Source organism: Leuciscus leuciscus (genome assembly GCF_965113295.1).
Source record: "Leuciscus leuciscus genome assembly, chromosome: 9".
Classification (NCBI taxonomy): Eukaryota; Metazoa; Chordata; class Actinopteri; order Cypriniformes; family Leuciscidae; genus Leuciscus; species Leuciscus leuciscus.
This window is the reverse complement of record NC_138733.1, coordinates 44,699,188-44,720,882: the sequence shown is the minus strand read 5'-3', so window position 1 is coordinate 44,720,882 and position 21,695 is coordinate 44,699,188. Positions and strand designations below refer to the sequence as shown.

At 44.8% G+C, this 21,695-nt stretch overlaps 1 protein-coding gene across 1 annotated transcript; it reads right to left on the bottom strand.

Annotated features, from left to right (window-relative positions):
- Positions 1 to 11,171: 11,171 nt before the first annotated feature.
- Positions 11,172 to 16,919, bottom strand: LOC309505859 (uncharacterized protein; the record flags this gene model as incomplete). The annotated part of the gene is made up of 11 exons (XM_082179322.1): positions 11,172 to 12,299; positions 12,417 to 13,168; positions 13,492 to 13,701; positions 13,832 to 14,633; positions 14,763 to 15,090; positions 15,200 to 15,675; positions 15,764 to 15,970; positions 16,078 to 16,155; positions 16,253 to 16,363; positions 16,504 to 16,584; positions 16,773 to 16,919. 11 exons carry the CDS (start codon positions 16,917 to 16,919, stop codon positions 11,172 to 11,174), a joined length of 4,320 nt encoding a protein of 1,439 aa, XP_082035448.1.
- Between the last annotated feature and the right edge of the window lie 4,776 nt (positions 16,920 to 21,695).

Here is a 21,695-nt window from a genome sequence, read left to right as displayed (position 1 = left end):
TTAGTTGGTCAAAGCGCCTGTCTTGTAAACAGGAGATCCTGGGTTCGAATCCCAGCAGTGCCTATGCCGCAGGATGTGGGCACCGCTCACTTAAACGTTTTACATATGTAAATATTTGCATGCTGAACGGTGTGTATCTGCACAAAACGTGGAAATCTAAGAAGTGATGTGCATGCCATAGCGTCTTAAAGCTAGGCTTTTTTGTGGCTCTGTGGCGCAATGGATAGCGCATTGGACTTCTAGGTTGTGAATGGAGGTATTCAAAGGTTGTGGGTTCGAGTCCCACCAGAGTCGTGCATGCCCTCTTTTCCTCAGATGTCTTTGTGTTGGACAAGCATAATGCTTAAACCTGGGATCCACAAACTACTTCAGAAGCATACCCTTCACGGTCTGCTTTTGTCCCTTATTGGACACACCCAACTCAGATCATAGAGTACTCTAATAATTAGCTTAAGTCACCTATGTAAATAAGGGAGATAACAAGAATGGGTTGAAATCCACTGGCTTAGGCCAAAATCTGCAACTACCTATTGTTGGCCACCTACCTGGCAAAAAAAAAAAAAAATGCTTTCCATTTCTCCTAGCTGACACAGCGTGTAGATGTATCGTCACTGGAGGTTCCCAAAACATTTGAGACACGAGTACTGAGAGTTGCGATCCAAAATGAAATGGTTTGAGATATTCCCTTGTGTCCCTGAACAGAAGCCTGCACACCTTTCAGGTTTTGGAAATAATCCTCTAACTTCAAGGGGACCTATTCATGATGTAATCAGCTATTCTCCTGACGTGCTACCTCTTTTAGACTTTGTATACAAAATCATCGAACCATGGACAGTACCCGGCGCTGTGGCTTAGTTGGTCAAAGCGCCTGTCTAGTAAACAGGAGATCCTGGGTTCGAATCCCAGCAGTGCCTAATCCGTGTCTTCTAGGAGTAGTCATTCAAACTTTTCAGGCGTAAAAGTCTCGGCAGGAAACACAATCTGGACTTCTCGGTTGCAAATGAAGGCTTTAAAAAGGTTGTTGGTTTTTGGGTCACGAATGGTGTCCCTTTGCATAGATGTCTTTGCCAGACTGACATTTTTGCTTAAACCTGGGGTTTTCCAACTTTTTCAGAAGCCAACACAGCACATTTTTCTTGTTTTCCTTATTGGGCACACCCAAGTCAGATCACTGAGTACGTTACTAATCAGTCAATTATTTGATTCACCTGTCTTAAATGAGAGAGATAATAACAAAATTTAAAAAACGATGTGGTGCAGATGCGCTTCAAGGATGCTTTGCAAGCCCCTGGCTTAGGCTGGAAATCTGCTACTACCTATTGATAAAGTCAAGCCTATGGATATTTGTACAAACAAAGTCTTTACGTATATGAAGAATAATACATGGATATCTTTCTGGATTTTGCCCTTTCATATCAGAAGAAAGCTCAGGAAACATTTTAGGCATGAGCATGGAGAGTGTAGAGGCAAAATGAAATGAGTTCAGACATTCCCTTGAGGCCTGAAAGCCCCTCATGTTTTGGAAACAATCCTCTTACCTCTAAGGGACCTCTTTCATGACGTAATCAGCTATTTTCCTGATGCGCTGCCTCTTTTAGACTTGTTTTAGCGACAAATTTCACCCCACTTTTGTAACTGGCGCTGTGGCTTAGCTGGCCAAAGCGCCTGTCTCGTAAACAGGAGATCCTGGGTTCAAATCCCAGCAGTGCCTATGCCACAGGATATGGGTGTGCTTTTTCACATATGAAAGTCTTTGCATGCCGAACAGTGTGCACCTGCACAAAACTGGAAAAACTAAGAAGTGCTGCGCATGCAATACTTCCTTGAAGTGTGTCAGTTTATGGCTCGGTGGTGCAATGGATAGAACTTTGGACTTCTAGGATGCGAATGGGGAAATTCCCTGGTTGTGGTTTTGAGTCCCACCAGAATTGTGAATGGCCTCTTTCGCTCTGATGTCTCTGTGAGTGAGACATATGTTTAAAACTGGGGTCCACAAACTACTTCAGAAGCCTTCCCTTCACATTCTGCTCATCTCCCTTATTGGACACACCCAAGTCAGATCATAGAGTACTCTACTAATTAGCTCAATTCACCTTTTTGAAATAAGGAAGATAACGAAAATGTGTAGCGTCTGGGAGGTTTCGAGAAAGGTTTGAAAACCACTGGCTTAGGCCAAAATCTGCTACTTCCTATTGTTGAGATCAAGCCTCTGGATGTGGGTTCAAAACAGTCTTTACAAATATGAATATATTATTCATGAAAATCTTTCTGGATTTTGTCTTTCAGATCAGCTGAAAGCATAGCAAAAATTGCTTTCCATTTCTCCTAGCTAAGACAGAGTTTAGATGGATTGTAACTGGAGGTTCCAAAAACATTTCAGACGCAAGTATCGAGAGTTGCAGATGTTCCCTCTTTCTTCAACAGAGCCCTGAATGCCCCTCGGGTTTGGGAAATAATCCCCTAACCTCTTTCATGATGTAATCCGCTATTTTCCTGACCTGCTACCTCTTTTAGACTTTTTATACCAACACATTGTAAAAGGTGGCGCTGTGGCTTAGTTGGTCAAAGCGCCTGTCTTGTAAACAGGAGATCCTGGGTTCGAATCCCAGCAGTGCCTATGCCGCAGGATGTGGGCACCGCTCACTTAAACGTTTTACATATGTAAATATTTGCATGCTGAACGGTGTGTATCTGCACAAAACGTGGAAATCTTAGAAGTGATGTGCATGCGATAGCGTCTTAAAGCTAGGCTTTTTTGTGGCTCTGTGGCGCAATGGATAGCGCATTGGACTTCTAGGTTGTGAATGGAGGTATTCAAAGGTTGTGGGTTCGAGTCCCACCAGAGTCGTGCATGCCCTCTTTTCCTCAGATGTCTTTGTGTTGGACAAGCATAATGCTTAAACCTGGGATCCACAAACTACTTCAGAAGCATACCCTTCACGGTCTGCTTTTGTCCCTTATTGGACACACCCAACTCAGATCATAGAGTACTCTAATAATTAGCTTAAGTCACCTATGTAAATAAGGGAGATAACAAGAATGGGTTGAAATCCACTGGCTTAGGCCAAAATCTGCAACTACCTATTGTTGGCCACCTACCTGGCAAAAAAAAAAAAAAAAAAAATGCTTTCCATTTCTCCTACCTGACACAGCGTTTAGATGTATCGTCACTGGAGGTTCCCAAAACATTTGAGACACGAGTACTGAAGGTTGCGATCCAAAATGAAATGGTTTGAGATATTCCCTTGTGTCCCTGAACAGAAGCCTGCACACCTTTCAGGTTTTGGAAATAATCCTCTAACTTCAAGGGGACCTATTCATGATGTAATCAGCTATTCTCCTGACGTGCTACCTCTTTTAGACTTTGTATACAAAATCATCGAACCAGGGACAGTACCCGGCGCTGTGGCTTAGTTGGTCAAAGCGCCTGTCTAGTAAACAGGAGATCCTGGGTTCGAATCCCAGCAGTGCCTAATCCGCGTCTTCTAGGAGTAGTCATTCAAACTTTTCAGGCGTAAAAGTCTCGGCAGGAAAGACAATCTGGACTTCTCGGTTGCAAATGAAGGCTTTAAAAAGGTTGTTGGTTTTTGGGTCACGAATGGTGTCCCTTTGCATAGACGTCTTTGCCAGACTGACATTTTTGCTTAAACCTGGGGTTTTCCAACTTTTTCAGAAGCCAACACAGCACATTTTTCTTGTTTTCCTTATTGGGCACACCCAAGTCAGATCACTGAGTACGTTACTAATCAGTCAATTATTTGATTCACCTGTCTTAAATGAGAGAGATAATAACAAAATTTAAAAAACGATGTGGTGCAGATGCGCTTCAAGGATGCTTTGCAAGCCCCTGGCTAAGGCTGGAAATCTGCTACTACCTATTGATAAAGTCAAGCCTATGGATATTTGTACAAACAAAGTCTTTACGTATATGAAGAATAATACATGGATATCTTTCTGGATTTTGCCCTTTCATATCAGAAGAAAGCTCAGGAAACATTTTAGGCATGAGCATGGAGAGTGTAGAGCCAAAATGAAATGAGTTCAGACATTCCCTTGAGGCCTGAAAGCCCCTCATGTTTTGGAAACAATCCTCTTACCTCTAAGGGACCTCTTTCATGACGTAATCAGCTATTTTCCTGATGCGCTGCCTCTTTTAGACTTGTTTTAGCGACAAATTTCACCCCACTTTTGTAACTGGCGCTGTGGCTTAGCTGGCCAAAGCGCCTGTCTCGTAAACAGGAGATCCTGGGTTCAAATCCCAGCAGTGCCTATGCCACAGGATATGGGTGTGCTTTTTCACATATGAAAGTCTTTGCATGCCGAACAGTGTGCACCTGCACAAAACTGGAAAAACTAAGAAGTGCTGCGCATGCAATACTTCCTTGAAGTGTGTCAGTTTATGGCTCTGTGGTGCAATGGATAGAACTTTGGACTTCTAGGATGCGAATGGGGAAATTCCCTGGTTGTGGTTTTGAGTCCCACCAGAATTGTGAATGGAATCTTTCGCTCTGATGTCTCTGTGAGTCAAGTCAAGTTTATTTGTATAGCGCTTTTCACAATACAGATTGTATCAAAGCAGCTTCACAGTATTAAATTAAAATAATACAACAAAGTTTGTTTCAAGAGGAATTTATTGATTGATAAAATTAAATTAAATATCCCCAAAATATCCCCAACTGAGCAAGCCAAAGGCAACAGTGGCAAGGAACCGAAAAACTCCATCAAGTGACCTAATGGTGTCCTAAAACTTCATCAGGTGAGTGAGACATATGTTTAAAACTGGGGTCCACAAACTACTTCAGAAGCCTACCCTTCACATTCTGCTCATCTCCCTTATTGGACACACCCAAGTCAGATCATAGAGTACTCTACTAATTAGCTCAATTCACCTTTTTGAAATAAGGAAGATAACGAAAATGTGTAGCGTCTGGAGGTTTTGAGAAAGGTTTGAAAACCACTGGCTTAGGCCAAAATCTGCTACTTCCTATTGTTGAGATCAAGCCTCTGGATGTGGGTTCAAAACAGTCTTTACAAATATGAATATATTATTCATGAAAATCTTTCTGGATTTTGTCTTTCAGATCAGCTGAAAGCATAGCAAAAATTGCTTTCCATTTCTCCTAGCTAAGACAGAGTTTAGATGGATTGTAACTGGAGGTTCCAAAAACATTTCAGACGCAAGTATCGAGAGTTGCAGATGTTCCCTCTTTCTTCAACAGAGCCCTGAATGCCCCTCGGGTTTGGGAAATAATCCCCTAACCTCTTTCATGATGTAATCCGCTATTTTCCTGACCTGCTACCTCTTTTAGACTTTTTATACCAACGCATTGTAAAAGGTGGCGCTGTGACTTAGTTGGTCAAAGCGCCTGTCTTGTAAACAGGAGATCCTGGGTTCGAATCCCAGCAGTGCCTATGCCGCAGGATGTGGGCACCGCTCACTTAAACGTTTTACATATGTAAATATTTGCATGCTGAACGGTGTGTATCTGCACAAAACGTGGAAATCTAAGAAGTGATGTGCATGCGATAGCGTCTTAAAGCTAGGCTTTTTTGTGGCTCTGTGGCGCAATGGATAGCGCATTGGACTTCTAGGTTGTGAATGGAGGTATTCAAAGGTTGTGGGTTCGAGTCCCACCAGAGTCGTGCATGCCCTCTTTTCCTCAGATGTCTTTGTGTTGGACAAGCATGATGCTTAAACCTGGGATCCACAAACTACTTCAGAAGCATACCCTTCACGGTCTGCTTTTGTCCCTTATTGGACACACCCAACTCAGATCATAGAGTACTCTAAAAATTAGCTTAAGTCACCTATGTAAATAAGGGAGATAACAAGAATGGGTTGAAATCCACTGGCTTAGGCCAAAATCTGCAACTACCTATTGTTGGCCACCTACCTGGCAAAAAAAAAAAAAAAAAAAAAAAATGCTTTCCATTTCTCCTAGCTGACACAGCGTGTAGATGTATCGTCACTGGAGGTTCCCAAAACATTTGAGACACGAGTACTGAGAGTTGCGATCCAAAATGAAATGGTTTGAGATATTCCCTTGTGTCCCTGAACAGAAGCCTGCACACCTTTCAGGTTTTGGAAATAATCCTCTAACTTCAAGGGGACCTATTCATGATGTAATCAGCTATTCTCCTGACGTGCTACCTCTTTTAGACTTTGTATACAAAATCATCGAACCAGGGACAGTTCCCGGCGCTGTGGCTTAGTTGGTCAAAGCGCCTGTCTAGTAAACAGGAGATCCTGGGTTCGAATCCCAGCAGTGCCTAATCCGTGTCTTCTAGGAGTAGTCATTCAAACTTTTCAGGCGTAAAAGTCTCGGCAGGAAAGACAATCTGGACTTCTCGGTTGCAAATGAAGGCTTTAAAAAGGTTGTTGGTTTTTGGGTCCCACCAGAGTCACGAATGGTGTCCCTTTGCATAGACGTCTTTGCCAGACTGACATTTTTGCTTAAACCTGGGGTTTTCCAACTTTTTCAGAAGCCAACACAGCACATTTTTCTTGTTTTCCTTATTGGGCACACCCAAGTCAGATCACTGAGTACGTTACTAATCAGTCAATTATTTGATTCACCTGTCTTAAATGAGAGAGATAATAACAAAATTTAAAAAACGATGTGGTGCAGATGCGCTTCAAGGATGCTTTGCAAGCCCCTGGCTTAGGCTGGAAATCTGCTACTACCTATTGATAAAGTCAAGCCTATGGATATTTGTACAAACAAAGTCTTTACGTATATGAAGAATAATACATGGATATCTTTCTGGATTTTGCCCTTTCATATCAGAAGAAAGCTCAGGAAACATTTTAGGCATGAGCATGGAGAGTGTAGAGCCAAAATGAAATGAGTTCAGACATTCCCTTGAGGCCTGAAAGCCCCTCATGTTTTGGAAACAATCCTCTTACCTCTAAGGGACCTCTTTCATGACGTAATCAGCTATTTTCCTGATGCGCTGCCTCTTTTAGACTTGTTTTAACGACAAATTTCACCCCACTTTTGTAACTGGCGCTGTGGCTTAGCTGGCCAAAGTGCCTGTCTCGTAAACAGGAGATCCTGGGTTCAAATCCCAGCAGTGCCTATGCCACAGGATATGGGTGTGCTTTTTCACATATGAAAGTCTTTGCATGCCGAACAGTGTGCACCTGCACAAAACTGGAAAAACTAAGAAGTGCTGCGCATGCAATACTTCCTTGAAGTGTGTCAGTTTATGGCTCTGTGGTGCAATGGATAGAACTTTGGACTTCTAGGCTGCGAATGGGGAAATTCCCTGGTTGTGGTTTTGAGTCCCACCAGAATTGTGAATGGAATCTTTCGCTCTGATGTCTCTGTGAGTCAAGTCAAGTTTATTTGTATAGCGCTTTTCACAATACAGATTGTATCAAAGCAGCTTCACAGTATTAAATTAAAATAATACAACAAAGTTTGTTTCAAGAGGAATTTATTGATTGATAAAATTAAATTAAATATCCCCAAAATATCCCCAACTGAGCAAGCCAAAGGCAACAGTGGCAAGGAACCGAAAAACTCCATCAAGTGACCTAATGGTGTCCTAAAACTTCATCAGGTGAGTGAGACATATGTTTAAAACTGGGGTCCACAAACTACTTCAGAAGCCTACCCTTCACATTCTGCTCATCTCCCTTATTGGACACACCCAAGTCAGATCATAGAGTACTCTACTAATTAGCTCAATTCACCTTTTTGAAATAAGGAAGATAACGAAAATGTGTAGCGTCTGGAGGTTTTGAGAAAGGTTTGAAAACCACTGGCTTAGGCCAAAATCTGCTACTTCCTATTGTTGAGATCAAGCCTCTGGATGTGGGTTCAAAACAGTCTTTACAAATATGAATATATTATTCATGAAAATCTTTCTGGATTTTGTCTTTCAGATCAGCTGAAAGCATAGCAAAAATTGCTTTCCATTTCTCCTAGCTAAGACAGAGTTTAGATGGATTGTAACTGGAGGTTCCAAAAACATTTCAGACGCAAGTATCGAGAGTTGCAGATGTTCCCTCTTTCTTCAACAGAGCCCTGAATGCCCCTCGGGTTTGGGAAATAATCCCATAACCTCTTTCATGATGTAATCCGCTATTTTCCTGACCTGCTACCTCTTTTAGACTTTTTATACCAACACATTGTAAAAGGTGGCGCTGTGGCTTAGTTGGTCAAAGCGCCTGTCTTGTAAACAGGAGAGTCCTTGTGTTGGACAAGCATAATGCTTAAACCTGGGATCCACAAACTACTTCAGAAGCATACCCTTCACGGTCTGCTTTTGTCCCTTATTGGACACACCCAACTCAGATCATAGAGTACTCTAATAATTAGCTTAAGTCACCTATGTAAATAAGGGAGATAACAAGAATGGGTTGAAATCCACTGGCTTAGGCCAGAATCTGCAACTACCTATTGTTGGCCACCTACCTGGCAAAAAAAAAAAAAAAAAAATGCTTTCCATTTCTCCTAGCTGAAACAGCGTTTAGATGTATCGTCACTGGAGGTTCCCAAAACATTTGAGACACGAGTACTGAGAGTTGCGATCCAAAATGAAATGGTTTGAGATATTCCCTTGTGGTGTTGTTAGGATATTCCTACAGAGCCTGTGAGTGTTTCTCAGCGGAAGAACTGGGATCTCCTGGAGGAAAATACAAGCCTTAGTGGTCTTGCTGGAAAATCTGGCTTGAGGGGAAGGAGTCAACAGACCTTCCCTGGTGGTCTAGTGGTTAGGATTCGGCGCTCTCACCGCCGCGGCCCGGGTTCGATTCCCGGTCAGGGAATGAGCTTTTGCCCTCCAGCGGCGGTGGTGATTGCAAAATGCCGCACTACAAACTCAAGCGCTGAAGGCCTCGTCGAGAAGCACGGCCAAGGAAATGTTTGCGTGTGAAAAAGACCTCCTTCGAGCCGGAGTCGAGCCAGCGACCTAAGGATTGCCAACTTGCCACCTACAGTCCTCCGCTCTACCAGCTGAGCTATCGAAGGCACACCGGTTGGGGACAGAACCCCAACCCATCAGGTTGCTGAAGCTCCGCCGCTGGCTAAAAGTGCTACTGGCACAGACAGACGCGCTGGCTGTCTCGATAAGTGAAGCAAAGACAACCCTAACTTCCCATACCGGGAGTCGAACCCGGGCCGCCTGGGTGAAAACCAGGAATCCTGACCGCTAGACCATATGGGATCTTCCTCCTGCCTGGAGCAGTCCCTTTGGCTTTTAGTGTGTGACCGCCCCCTTTAAGAACATGGGAATGATCCGAAGGGACTGTTTACTGAATTCAATTTCATCAGGCTCAGCAGAAGGAGCTCTCCTTTGCCTCGCCCAGGGGGTTCAGTTTCCTCCCATTCCTGCGATGGCATAACAGACACTATAAACGGGTCGTAAAGCAAGGTCCTTGTGACAGTACTCATGCAATGCATTTGAAAAGACGCATGGTATTGTATGGTAACCGTTATCCCACTGACAAAGCAGCCTATTGTTGGACTGTCAATTTTTTATATTAATCAACCAATCCAATAATAATAATAACAAAAACTATGGGCTAATAAAACGAAATGATAAAAACGGCTATGGGCTGACAGCGAAGCAAAAGAGGCAGACCGAGCCAGCCAGGAGTCGAACCTAGAATCTTCTGATCCGTAGTTAGACGCGTTATCCATTGCGCCACTGGCCCACCGGTCAGGTGTCCTCGAGCTTAAACGGGACCTGTTGGTGTTCGACTGGGCAGAGGCCTGTCATGACATCTACTTTTTCTCATGCCACTAACAGGCCTGGAGCCAACGTCAGGAAGGGGTCCGATGAGGGGCCTGCTGTAAAAACCTTGGAGATGGAGGCCTCACATCTTGGGGATCTCGGTTGCTTTTGTTTTCATGGCAAGTTGTGGTGTTGTTAGGATATTCCTACAGAGCCTGTGAGTGTTTCTCAGCGGAAGAACTGGGATCAGAGACGTCTCCTCTCCTGGAGGAAAATACAAGCCTTAGTGGTCTTGCTGGAAAATCTGGCTTGAGGGGAAGGAGTCAACAGACCTTCCCTGGTGGTCTAGTGGTTAGGATTCGGCGCTCTCACCGCCGCGGCCCGAGTTCGATTCCCGGTCAGGGAATGAGCTTTTGCCCTCCAGCGGCGGTGGTGATTGCAAAATGCCGCACTACAAACTCAAGCGCTGACGGCCTCGTCGAGAAGCACGGCCAAGGAAATGTTTGCGTGTGAAAAAGACCTCCTTCGAGCCGGAGTCGAACCAGCGACCTAAGGATTGCCAACTTGCCACCTACAGTCCTCCGCTCTACCAGCTGAGCTAAAGCTGGGGAACATTAGTCTGTATAAGAAGGGGAAGAAGGGGAAGAAGGGGGGAGAAAAAAAGAAAAAAAAAGTGAGGAAGTCATAGGTTCGAATCCACACCGTCACATAAAATATTTGATTTTATCGATTGTTTAGTTTCTAAGTTTGATTTAAAAAGTAGTGTGTGTATTTGATTTTTATCGATTGTTTCATTTCTAAGTTTAATTTTTCTTTTTGAAGTAAACCATTTGAATTCATTATAAAATTTCATCCATAATACTAAGATAGTCATTTTTGTCCAAATGCATTTAAGGTAATCATTTATTATGACAGTAGGGGCAAAATAACCCCCTTATTACTGCATTCACACTATATTGTAATATATTCAGAGTTAAAAGGAACAGCTACTTGACACTGAATGCAACTGAACACTGATTTTTATTACATGCAATAAAACAAATAAATACAACACACCAGTCTTCATAGAGAAACAGATTTATTAACTATATACATATTAGAAAAATGTGGAAAAGTACTAAATTCACCATATGGAACAACAAAAGAACACAAACATAAAAATAAGCATTTATGAACTATATAAAATATAAGTATATAAAAATATATGTATGTGCACTTTACTTATATATAATAGTTTATTGTTGTTTAATATTTATTATATATTTCAATATGTATTATAGTGTAATTATACATACTCACATATACATATTACAAATATTTTTGTATTTTATTCAATATTGTTTTCATAATAATAATAATACAAGATTAAAAAAAAAGTGCACAGTATAATACTTTAAAATGAAATATGGCTGGAAGATTAAAAAAAAAACCCCAGAGCTGAGCCAACCAAGAGAGCAAAATGAATAAATCACACAGACACACAAGTGTTATTTTCTCATATTCTGTAACCACTGCTCCTTGGTAATTGTCTCTTTATTTGGGCAAAATATTTTGCCTTTGTACTGGCTATGGCCAGTTTCTTGTGTACGAAATTGGCCACACTTTCTGCACGTATTTGCATTTACAGTGCGATTGTACGACCGTTTGGTTGGGGTGGCTGTGACATTTGCAGGTGGGTCAGAGGAAATTGCTCCAGGGTTAATGGTGGAAAATGGGCCTGGGCAGGGCAACAGTACCATCTGAGACACAACAGGGGCAGTGGGTGTGTCAGGAACCAATGATTGTGGTGCTGTCGGCCTGGGATAAATTGTCCTTAGCTGGCTGAACGTGGCTGAACGCTGAGGGTGCAAGGCTGATGGCTCAAATGAAAATGCTGTGGCAGATGTACAGGTAGCTGAGGGCTGGATCTTTCTAAACTTTGTCTTTGCCTGTCCAGCTGTGTCTTGTGGCATCTGGTAGCTATGCAACTGGTGGCTATATTGTGGAGGCACAACAGGCTGCACTTGTGCTGGAGGCAGAGCATCCAATGCCACTGGACGTGCCTCAGGAAGATCCAGCCCTTGCAACAGCACTGAGACCTCCTGACCCTTTAAACGTTCATTGTGCCATGTTGTAAGGGTCCTCTGATTTACCTCAACTAGCTGAAGGGTTGTTTCGCTCATCACCGTTCCATTGCTCAGGATTAGCTGCCGAATTCTTCTGTAATCGTGAAGAATTAGATCCCATCTTGACAGAGATTGTGTCCTCTGTTTTTTGGGGCTTCGGTGGATGTTACACAACCTTATGAAAATCATTTCAACAAGGCGACAACAATTAGGCCACTGTGCTGGAGAGCCGCTAGAACCCAAAACACATCTCTTTGTGCTGTCGACACCAGGAGTAAAGACAGCTTTCTTTTTAGGGGACCTAAAACGTCCTGTAAGTAGCCTGTCTTGATGACGAGCAGCATACATCACCCTGTCTTTGTCAAATTGGTCCAGGTTCTGCCACAAACCCACAATGGTCGCAACTTGTTGGTTGGTAAGTGTGAGGCTCGCCTGTGTGCGCAGCTCCACCAGACACTCCGCCAACTCATCCACCCGGTCCATTCCAGGAATGCAGTGCTTGTCAACAACCTGGAAAAATATAACTGTTGGTTAGATAATTACATGCTGTTAAGTGAGTTTGTGGATTTTCTGCTTAAGGGCGAATGAATAAATGAGAAACAATTGGTCTAGAAAAGAAAATTTTACCATTGCTGAGGGCAGTGGTGCAGCTGGTGGAGTCTGGACACCGGGCACTGGTGGAGCCTGGAAACAGGGCAGTGGTGCAGCTGGTGGAGTCTGGACACCGGGCACTGGTGGAGCCTGGAAACAGGGCAGTGGTGCAGCTGGTGGAGCCTGGACACAGGGCACTGGTGGAGCCTGGAAACAGGGCAGTGGTGCAGCTGGTGGAGCCTGGACACAGGGCACGGGTGGAGCCTGGAAACAGGGCAGTGGTGCAGCTGGTGGAGCCTGGAAACAGGGCAGTGGTGCAGCTGGTGGAGCCTGGAAACAGGGCAGTGGTGCAGCTGGTGGAGCCTGGAAACAGGGCAGTGGTGCAGCTGGTGGAGCCTGGACACAGGGCAGTGGTGCAGCTGATGGAGTCTGGACACCGGGCAGTGGTGCAGCTGATGGAGTCTGGACACCGGGCACTGGTGGAGCCTGGAAACAGGGCAGTGGTGCAGCGGAAGGAGTCTGAACACCGGGCACTGGTGGAGCCTGGAAACAGGGCAGTGGTGCAGCAGGTGGGACTGGTGGACCTATAAGGAATGAGTCATCTAATGCCACAAGATTTGTCACTGTGGCTTCCTCTCCCAACAAATCAATGAAACCCTCATCCTCTTCCCCTTGCTCCTCCACATCTATCTCCTCCAGCAACTGAGAGATCCTGTCGGAGGTAGGGCACATGTCCTCCAAGGGCTGACTATTCTGCCTCAACAAATATTGCACTCCAATGAGCTCCCCTGAGGAAATATTTGTAACAGGAAACATTTTTAAAGGAAATTAATCAGAAAGGTTTATTAAAATGCAGTAAATCTTTTTGTTGTCAGCTTGTGCATGAACAAAAAATCTGTAATTCAGAGGGCATCATAAAAAAACAGGGTTACTCTATATTCTAGTATGAATTTTATTTTCTGCCCTGACACCTAGGACACAGAATCCAGTGTACAAAAATTCTGGTAGTATTATTTTTCTCTGATCTGTCAAAAATTACATCATTTTTGTCCAGAAACACTTGTAATTTTACCAAAAACATTGTGAACTGCATTTATCAAAATATATTTACCTGTGTATACTGCAGGTGGAGTGAAGCTAGGGACCAATTTCCTGCCATACAACTTGTTGTAGTTCTCATTGACAGAGTAAACCAGCTCCCCTGTGTAAGTACGCAGGGTTGAACTTCCACCTGCAACAGCAGCAGCAGCCCGGTCCTGATTCCAGCGTAACAAACCTTCCAGGAGGTAAATCTGGAAGTTCAGGCTGTTTGCGCTGTTCCCTAAAAAAATAAATAGAAAGCCAAACATTGTTTTAAGAAACTGCAAAAGAGAAAATATTATCTGTTAACTGCAAATATCTAAATAAACAGGAATTAGTGGCAAGATGTGGTATAATTTGTCATGACAAACCTGGAATAAATCTGTTTAGGTGGCAGTGAAATGATTCCAGGGATGTGGAGCCTCTGGCACACCTATACGTTTTTAGAACCATCCCACCCTTGTTTATGGTTCCAGTTTCCGTGTAGAGTGGCACATCTGGAGGGTCCTGGATACAGGTGACGTGCCGTCTCTGGACATGCCAGATGTGCTGCATCCTCACACTGTCAAGGAGAGGAACACCAAGGGCATCATTCCCCTTGCCACCCATGAGCTCTCTGATGAGGATATCAAGGAGGCGGATAGTGGTTTCCTCTCCTCGTGTTCTCCTCCTGCAGTGTTGGGCCAGCTCATCTTTGCTTATATGACGGTCAAGCTCTGCCGCTGTCATTGCAGGCCAGCCCTGTTGGGTGAGTTGCTCCCTCTTGGCCCTTCTCAGCAGAGTGAGATCCCCTGCGTCCCACTCAAAAATACAGGACGACAACCTACCCATAAAAGTAGGGTACAACTGGTGAGCATCAGTGGTGCACCCTACTGCCAAACGTCGCATAAAATGCCAAATGTCTAGGCGAACAATGACATCGGGCCAGCTGCTGAACCGTCTCTTCAGTTTAGTCTCTCCCACTTCCTTGCAACAGTCACAGTCCACATACAGGATAGTGGGAGGATCAACACCAGCTCTCTCGTACCTCTCCATAAGCCCTGCAGCCATGAGGTCTAACCCAGCCCCTTCATTCGCAGTCAGGACACTCATCAGCACCTGACCTACCTCATTGCCTACTGAGGTAAGCCACTGTGCTGTGCCTTTTGCAGGCCCACTCAACTTCTTGGTGATCTAAAAGAAACAATAAACATAGCAAATAATACAACATACATCCAAATCAGTAACATTGAAAAATAAAGCTATTTTGGTCTAACAATTCATTATAGAAAGGGGTACAGTCATTAAAGCAGCTCCTCTAACCTTCTTAGTTGAATCCATTTTTAAAATTGATCCATACGTGGATGTGATGCTGGCCTTGATGTGATCGAGCCTGTTGAGGATGTCCTGACTGTATACAGTGAGGAGCCATTTGTAGCTGGGTACTGGAGCAAGTGGTGGTGGTTCCTGGAAGTGCAGTGGCTGCAGGCCAGGCTTATCTAAAAAGGCCACACACTCTGATGTGTACCGAGCCACACGTTTTAACCACTCCTCACTGTGGTTCTCCCTCAGCTGGCCGATGATCCTCACTGGGCCATTCCCCATGCCCCTCTCACGCAACAAGCGAATAACTCGAATGTCACAGGCATACCTTGGAAAAAAGTATTTATTCAAATATCTTATTATCAGGTATCTAATTATTGTAGGAAGTATTTATCAAAAAAGGTAGCATATGAGCAACATGACTGCAAAATATTTACTTGCGTGTGAGGATGATCCTGAATTCAGATCGATGGGCCAGGTCCAACTGCTGCAGCACAGCATGACTCCAGGACAGGTAGCTGGTTCTACATCTGGTACAGATCAGGGTCTCTGTCACCAGGTTGTAGTATCTGTCAATATCTAACACCTGTCGTACTCTCCTGTGCAGACCACCACCACACAGCTGATGCCTGGCACAGGCAGGATTAGTACACTGGAGCCGCACCTTCCATAGCCTATATGGCATCCAGAGCAAGAGCCGCTGTGAAAAAAATCTATCAGGTGCTGGAGCTTGGTGGTACAACAGGGCTGGTGGTGGGGGGTGATACCACAGCTGCAGGTTTTCACGCAGCTCCAGCTTACCCTTTGCACCAACCCTAAAAAGTGCTTCCGACACCCACTTCTGGTCCTGCTGTGGCATTGTCTGTGGCCACAGTAGTGGGAGATCCGCAGGGTCTTCTGGCTGAGATGAGACCTGCTGATATTATCAAAAACATTGGTTTAAATAAAAGTTAAGAGAGCATTAAATAAAAGGCATGTTTATATTTTGAATGACATCTTACTGTGCTCCTCACAACAGCAAACTCAGAATTAATCGACGGTGTTGCTGTTTCTTTGGTGTGTTGTGATCTCTGAGCTGGAGGAAGGAAGAAGGAAGAGGAGGACTTGATGACAGGCCGATGAGGTTTGGGGGATAGAGGAGGACGAGCAGGACGACGAGGATCAGAGGGTGGGCATGAAGCTGCAGCTGAACTGGAGTGCTCTAATGTCTGTGGAGTCAAACGTTATGATTAATCTATAAAGGGGATTGGATTTTTTATGAAATAAAATGATGTAGTGTCATGATAAAAGAAGTCATGATGTCTTTCATATTAACCTGAGAGGTTTTCCTCTGGATGCTTAAATTGGGTTTCACTGCTGCCACATGTGAGCCTCCAAACCTTGACTTTTCAAACTGAAAGGAAAATGTTAGGAAAAATATAGGAAAATGTTGAGATGTTTCAATGTCTGCAGTGATACCTGCATCACAGGTGCAGGTAAGGTCTGCTCACCATTGACAATGTCAGCTTAGCTTTCTTTGCAGGATGTGACACATCACTGATGGAGGGTGTGCTTTGTGCAGGGGTGCTCTGTGATGCATCCACTGTGACTGGTGGATGAACCTGTGATACATGCATTAAGATATACCACACACATAATATTATACAGTCCTCCTAATGCCTCATTTTAGATATGAAGACACATTGATATTGCAAACACATCTATCTAGTTATGCAACTTGAACTAGGCTTATTGAAGTTACCTTGTGAAATCCACAAATACACTTCTGAGCTTCCTTCAGAAGGGTGGTCTGCCCCCTCATTTGCAGAGGGCATTTTTCTATCTGTGAACATAAAGTGTAGCTATGACACTGTAGTCCATGTTATCTCAAAACAGTCATCTTAATTATATCAATATTACATTGTATTTACATTGTAAATAATTACTTATCCATACACATAAATAAAAATAGCACAATGTATTATCATAAGAGTTTATTAGTTCACCCATGAATCTAGCTACATAATTTACCTTCTGATACAACTCATGCCATCTTTTTTGTCGGGGAGAAGGTCTATTCCCCTCCCTCGATGGCCAAACTCCTGTTCGGGCAAAACTCTCCAGACGCGCAAGCCAGTCAGCATCGCTCATGCCTTTGTGTGACTTAGTTGAAGCCATGTCGTTGCCTGAAACAATACAGAGCATGTTACACTAACTGCCATTGTAGCCCGGCAACACGGCATTAACCCTCCTGTTGTGTTCATTTCATGTTAGCTAGTTTTGTGTTCCTGGTCCAAAATGACCACCACATTATAGCAGTTTATAAATCCAAAATAATACATACTGTATATCATCACCTAATGTTGTGATAGATCTTTTTATCAACTTAAGTTTTTGTAAACATTAGCCTACAAGTTTTTAACTTCTATTTGCTATTTATGGCCTGTATGCCTCATTGACCTGGGCTCATATAACTTGTTTTGGAGTAAAAAGTATAATGTATGGATATAACAAATACTCAGATTAAACATTGTGTTATTTCAACTGTGTACATCTGATAAATGGGCATGTGCCTGAATTTATTTTTATACATGTATTATATTCTCAGTCATTCAAATGACCACAGGTTAAACAAAACACCCAAAAGTTAAACATTATTCAAATTTATTTTGTGTGTTCAGATAATCAATTAAGTACAATGAGATTTATTGTACATTGATTTATCCATGTCCCATGAAGTAACATACACTATCAGATATGCACCATCAGATATGCTATCTTACTATACTACAACGTTAATCCTGTCAATAAATAAATAAATTAACGTTACTGACAAAAATAAGTTAGGTATAAGTTAGGTAACGTTCAAAAAATAAGGTTTGCTTGCTAAAACTATTAACATTACAAATAGAGCTGCGGCAATTAACTTATACCCTATTATTTACACAATGACAGTTAACGTTAATTTACCTGATCATTTGAGGTAATCGTAAGGTAAGAAAACGTAAGCCATTTCATTAACAATAAATACAATAACTGTAAATAACATACCTGAGCAGCTTGCGGAATACAAATAACAGCGGAGATTGTGCTACGTGCGGTGATTGGTCTATGAAAAAATGGACCTTGCCATTTCATTGGACTGGCAAAAATAGAGAGAATATGAGCGGAGATTGGATGAAATTTGCTCAAAGATGGACTATGTGCGGTGATTGGTCTATGAAAAATGGACCTTGCCATTTCATTGGACGGGCAAAAATGGAGCTCGTAACGTAATTGGTTTTTAAAAGAAGGAACTCGTCTGTCACGGTTCATGGATTCATTGGCTCGCCCTTGCTATGTGTGTGCGTGTTGTATGAATGGGCGTGGCTCATCAGCACGGCTCGTTATCGCTGATGAGCTGATCAACGCCAGCTGTTTTGAATGAGGATGTCCTATATATTGTTTGTCACCTCGTCTTGTCTTTGTCAGATGGTTGTGGAGGTTCCCAGGCACAGCTCACAGTTCTCTCTCCCTCGCTCCAGTTCCCGATTTCCTGTTCTGAGATTCGTCTGCCTGTTCTGTGGATTGGACACTAGTTCCTGTGTTCCCGTTCTGAGTTTCGTCTGCCTGTTCTGAGGATTGTCTGCAGTTCGTCCGTTGCTGCCTGCTCACTGAGTCCTGCGTTGCCGAGCCTGTCATTCTACTGTTTGCCTGACATCTCAACCTGCACTGCCATTTCTATTTGTGTTAATAAACACCAGTATTCACTTGCTATTGAATCCTTGACTTTTCCTTCGAGCCATGACAGAACCATCTGACCAGATCATGGATTCAGCGAGTGCGGTTACATTTGAGCAGATGTATGCCGATAATCACGCCCGTATGGACCGTCAGGATGAACAGATCGGTTCCTCGGGTCGGGCGATACAGGCTCTGGTAACGCAGGTGTCCGAGCTCACCTCTCAATTACAACGTCTGAGGCGTCCCACTGCGCCAGCACCGCCCCCGCCTGTTCCCCCGGAAAGTAGCAACATCAACCGACCGGAGCCGCGCATCCCCACCCCCGAGAGATACTCTGGAGAACCGAATATGTGCCGAACTTTTCTAACCAAATGTTCGATTTACTTCTCTCTTCAGCCTGTGACGTTTTCCTCCGAGGAGAGTAAAGTGGCACTGGTGATGACGCTGTTATCTGGACGCGCGGCTCTGTGGGGAACAGCGGTGTGGAAGAATCAACATCCATGCTGCTCCTCGTTCCAAGCACTCGAGCAAGAGATGAGCCGCGTTTTCGATCGCGCGGTCGCCGGACGCGAGGCGGCTCGCCAACTTGCCGATCTCCGACAGAACAACAGCTCGGTTTCCGACTATTCCATCCAGTTCCGGACGTTGGCCGCCGAGTGCAAATGGAACGAGGAGGCGCAGTGGGACTTGTTCCTGCATGGGTTGGCTGATCGTGTTCAAAAGGAGATCTACACGTTGGATTTACCCAAGACTCTTGATGGACTGATTGAACTGGCACTACGAGTCGATGCACGATTACAACAGAGAACGAATCGATCGTTCCAGACTCCAGTGGGGGATTTTGCTGAATTCCCCAGTCTCAGGGGAGTGAACACGGTCAGCCCCTCGGACGATCCTGAACCCATGCAGGTAGGTCGAGCTCGGCTCTCCCGGGAGGAGAGAGAACATCGCCGTTCGAGAGGTCTGTGTCTCTACTGTGGAGAGGCCGGCCACTTCATTTCCACCTGTCCTTTAAAAGGCCAAGCCCGGCGGTAGGACGGAGGCTACTGTCGGGCGGGATATCCTTGGCCAGACCCTCGAACGCCACCCTCCTCCCGGTGAGACTCATGTGGGCAGGCCACGCCTTCAACGGCCAGGCGCTGGTGGACTCAGGAGCGGAAGGGAATCTGATGGACTTTTCCTTGGCTCAGAAACTTCACATCCCCATCACACCTCTTGAGCACGGTATCACCATCCACGCACTAAATGGACAGGAACTTCCGGGCATCACTCACATCACTGGACCCATCACACTGATCACTTCGGGTAACCACACTGAGAGGATCTCACTCTACCTCACTCAGTCACCTCACGCTCCCATTGTCCTGGGTCATCCGTGGTTGGTTAAACACGGACCCAGGATAGAGTGGGGTCAGAACTCCGTGTCCAGTTGGAGCAATCAATGTTATGCCTCATGTCTTTCGTCTGCTGTTCCGTCTGTTTCTTGTTCTGTGTTGCAGGAGGAGCCAGTGAATCTGTCTAACGTGCCACCAGAGTATCTCGACCTGAAGGAAGTGTTCAGTAAGTCTCGGGCTGCTTCTCTTCCTCCGCATCGTCCCTATGACTGTGCTATAGATCTACTGCCAGGTACGTCTCCGCCTAAGGGCAAGTTATATTCGCTTTCTGTTCCAGAAAGGGAGGCTATGGAGAAATATATTTCTGATTCTCTAGCAACGGGATTCATCCGTCCTTCCTCTTCTCCAGCGGGGGCGGGATTCTTTTTTGTGGGGAAGAAGGATGGTTCCCTGCGACCTTGTATTGATTACCGGGGGTTGAACAGCATCACGGTAAAGAATACTTATCCTTTGCCGTTGATGTCTTCAGCTTTCGAGAGGTTGCAGGGAGCATCAATCTTCACAAAATTGGATTTACGTAATGCATATCATTTGGTTCGCATCAGGAAGGGGGATGAATGGAAGACCGCGTTCAACACCCCCAGGGGGCACTTTGAATATTTGGTTATGCCGTTCGGGCTTTCCAACTCCCCAGCGGTCTTCCAGGCACTCGTCAATGATGTGTTGAGAGACATGGTAGACCAGTTCATATATGTTTACCTGGATGACATATTGATTTTCTCTTCGTCTCTCCAGGAGCACGTTCAACACGTCAGACGAGTGCTTCAGAGGTTGCTAGAGAATGGGCTTTTTGTCAAGGCGGAGAAATGCGCTTTTCATGCACAGTCTGTTCCTTTCCTAGGGTACATCATTTCGTCTGAGGGAATACGAATGGATCCTGAGAAGGTTAAGGCTGTGGTGGAGTGGCCAAGCCCAGATTCCCGTAAGGCCCTACAGAGGTTTCTGGGGTTCGCCAACTTCTACCGGCGTTTTATTCGCAACTTCAGCCAACTAGCCGCACCTCTGACTGCCTTGACCTCCCCCAGAACGGCGTTCAGGTGGTCAGACACAGCTGAGGCTGTGTTTGCTAAACTGAAAGGCCGCTTCGTTTCAGCCCCCATCCTTATTGCCCCTGATCCATCACGTCAGTTCGTGGTGGAGGTCGATGCGTCAGAGGTGGGGGTAGGAGCAGTGCTATCCCAGCGTTCTCCCACAGACGACAAGTTGCATCCCTGCGCGTTTTTGTCCCGTCGTTTATCACCTGCCGAACGTAACTACGACATTGGTAACAGGGAGTTGTTGGCAGTAAAGTTAGCGTTGGAGGAGTGGCGTCATTGGTTAGAAGGGTCGGGGGTACCTTTTATCGTCTGGACCGATCATAAGAACCTGGAATATATCAGAACCGCCAAAAGATTGAACTCCAGGCAGGCTCGGTGGGCACTTTTTTTCGGTCGTTTTGATTTTTCTCTATCGTACCGCCCGGGTTCCAAGAACATCAAACCCGACTCTTTATCGCGTATTTTTGACCATACCGATCGCCCGTCTACTCCCGAGTGCATTTTACCCGAGACCCTATTTGTCTCCACACTCACATGGGAGGTCGAGTCGAAGGTCAAATCGGCCTTAGAAGGGGTAACGCCTCCGCCCGGTTGCCCACCGAATCGCTTGTTTGTGCCGGAGGGATTACGGTCCGACGTTATTCAGTGGGGTCATTGTTCCAACGTAGCTTGCCACCCAGGAGTAAATCGCACTAGTTTTTTAGTCAAGCAACGATTCTGGTGGCCACTGATGACTCGTGACATTCACAGTTTTGTTTTGGCTTGCTCGGTTTGTGCCACTGGTAAGACTTCCAATCGTC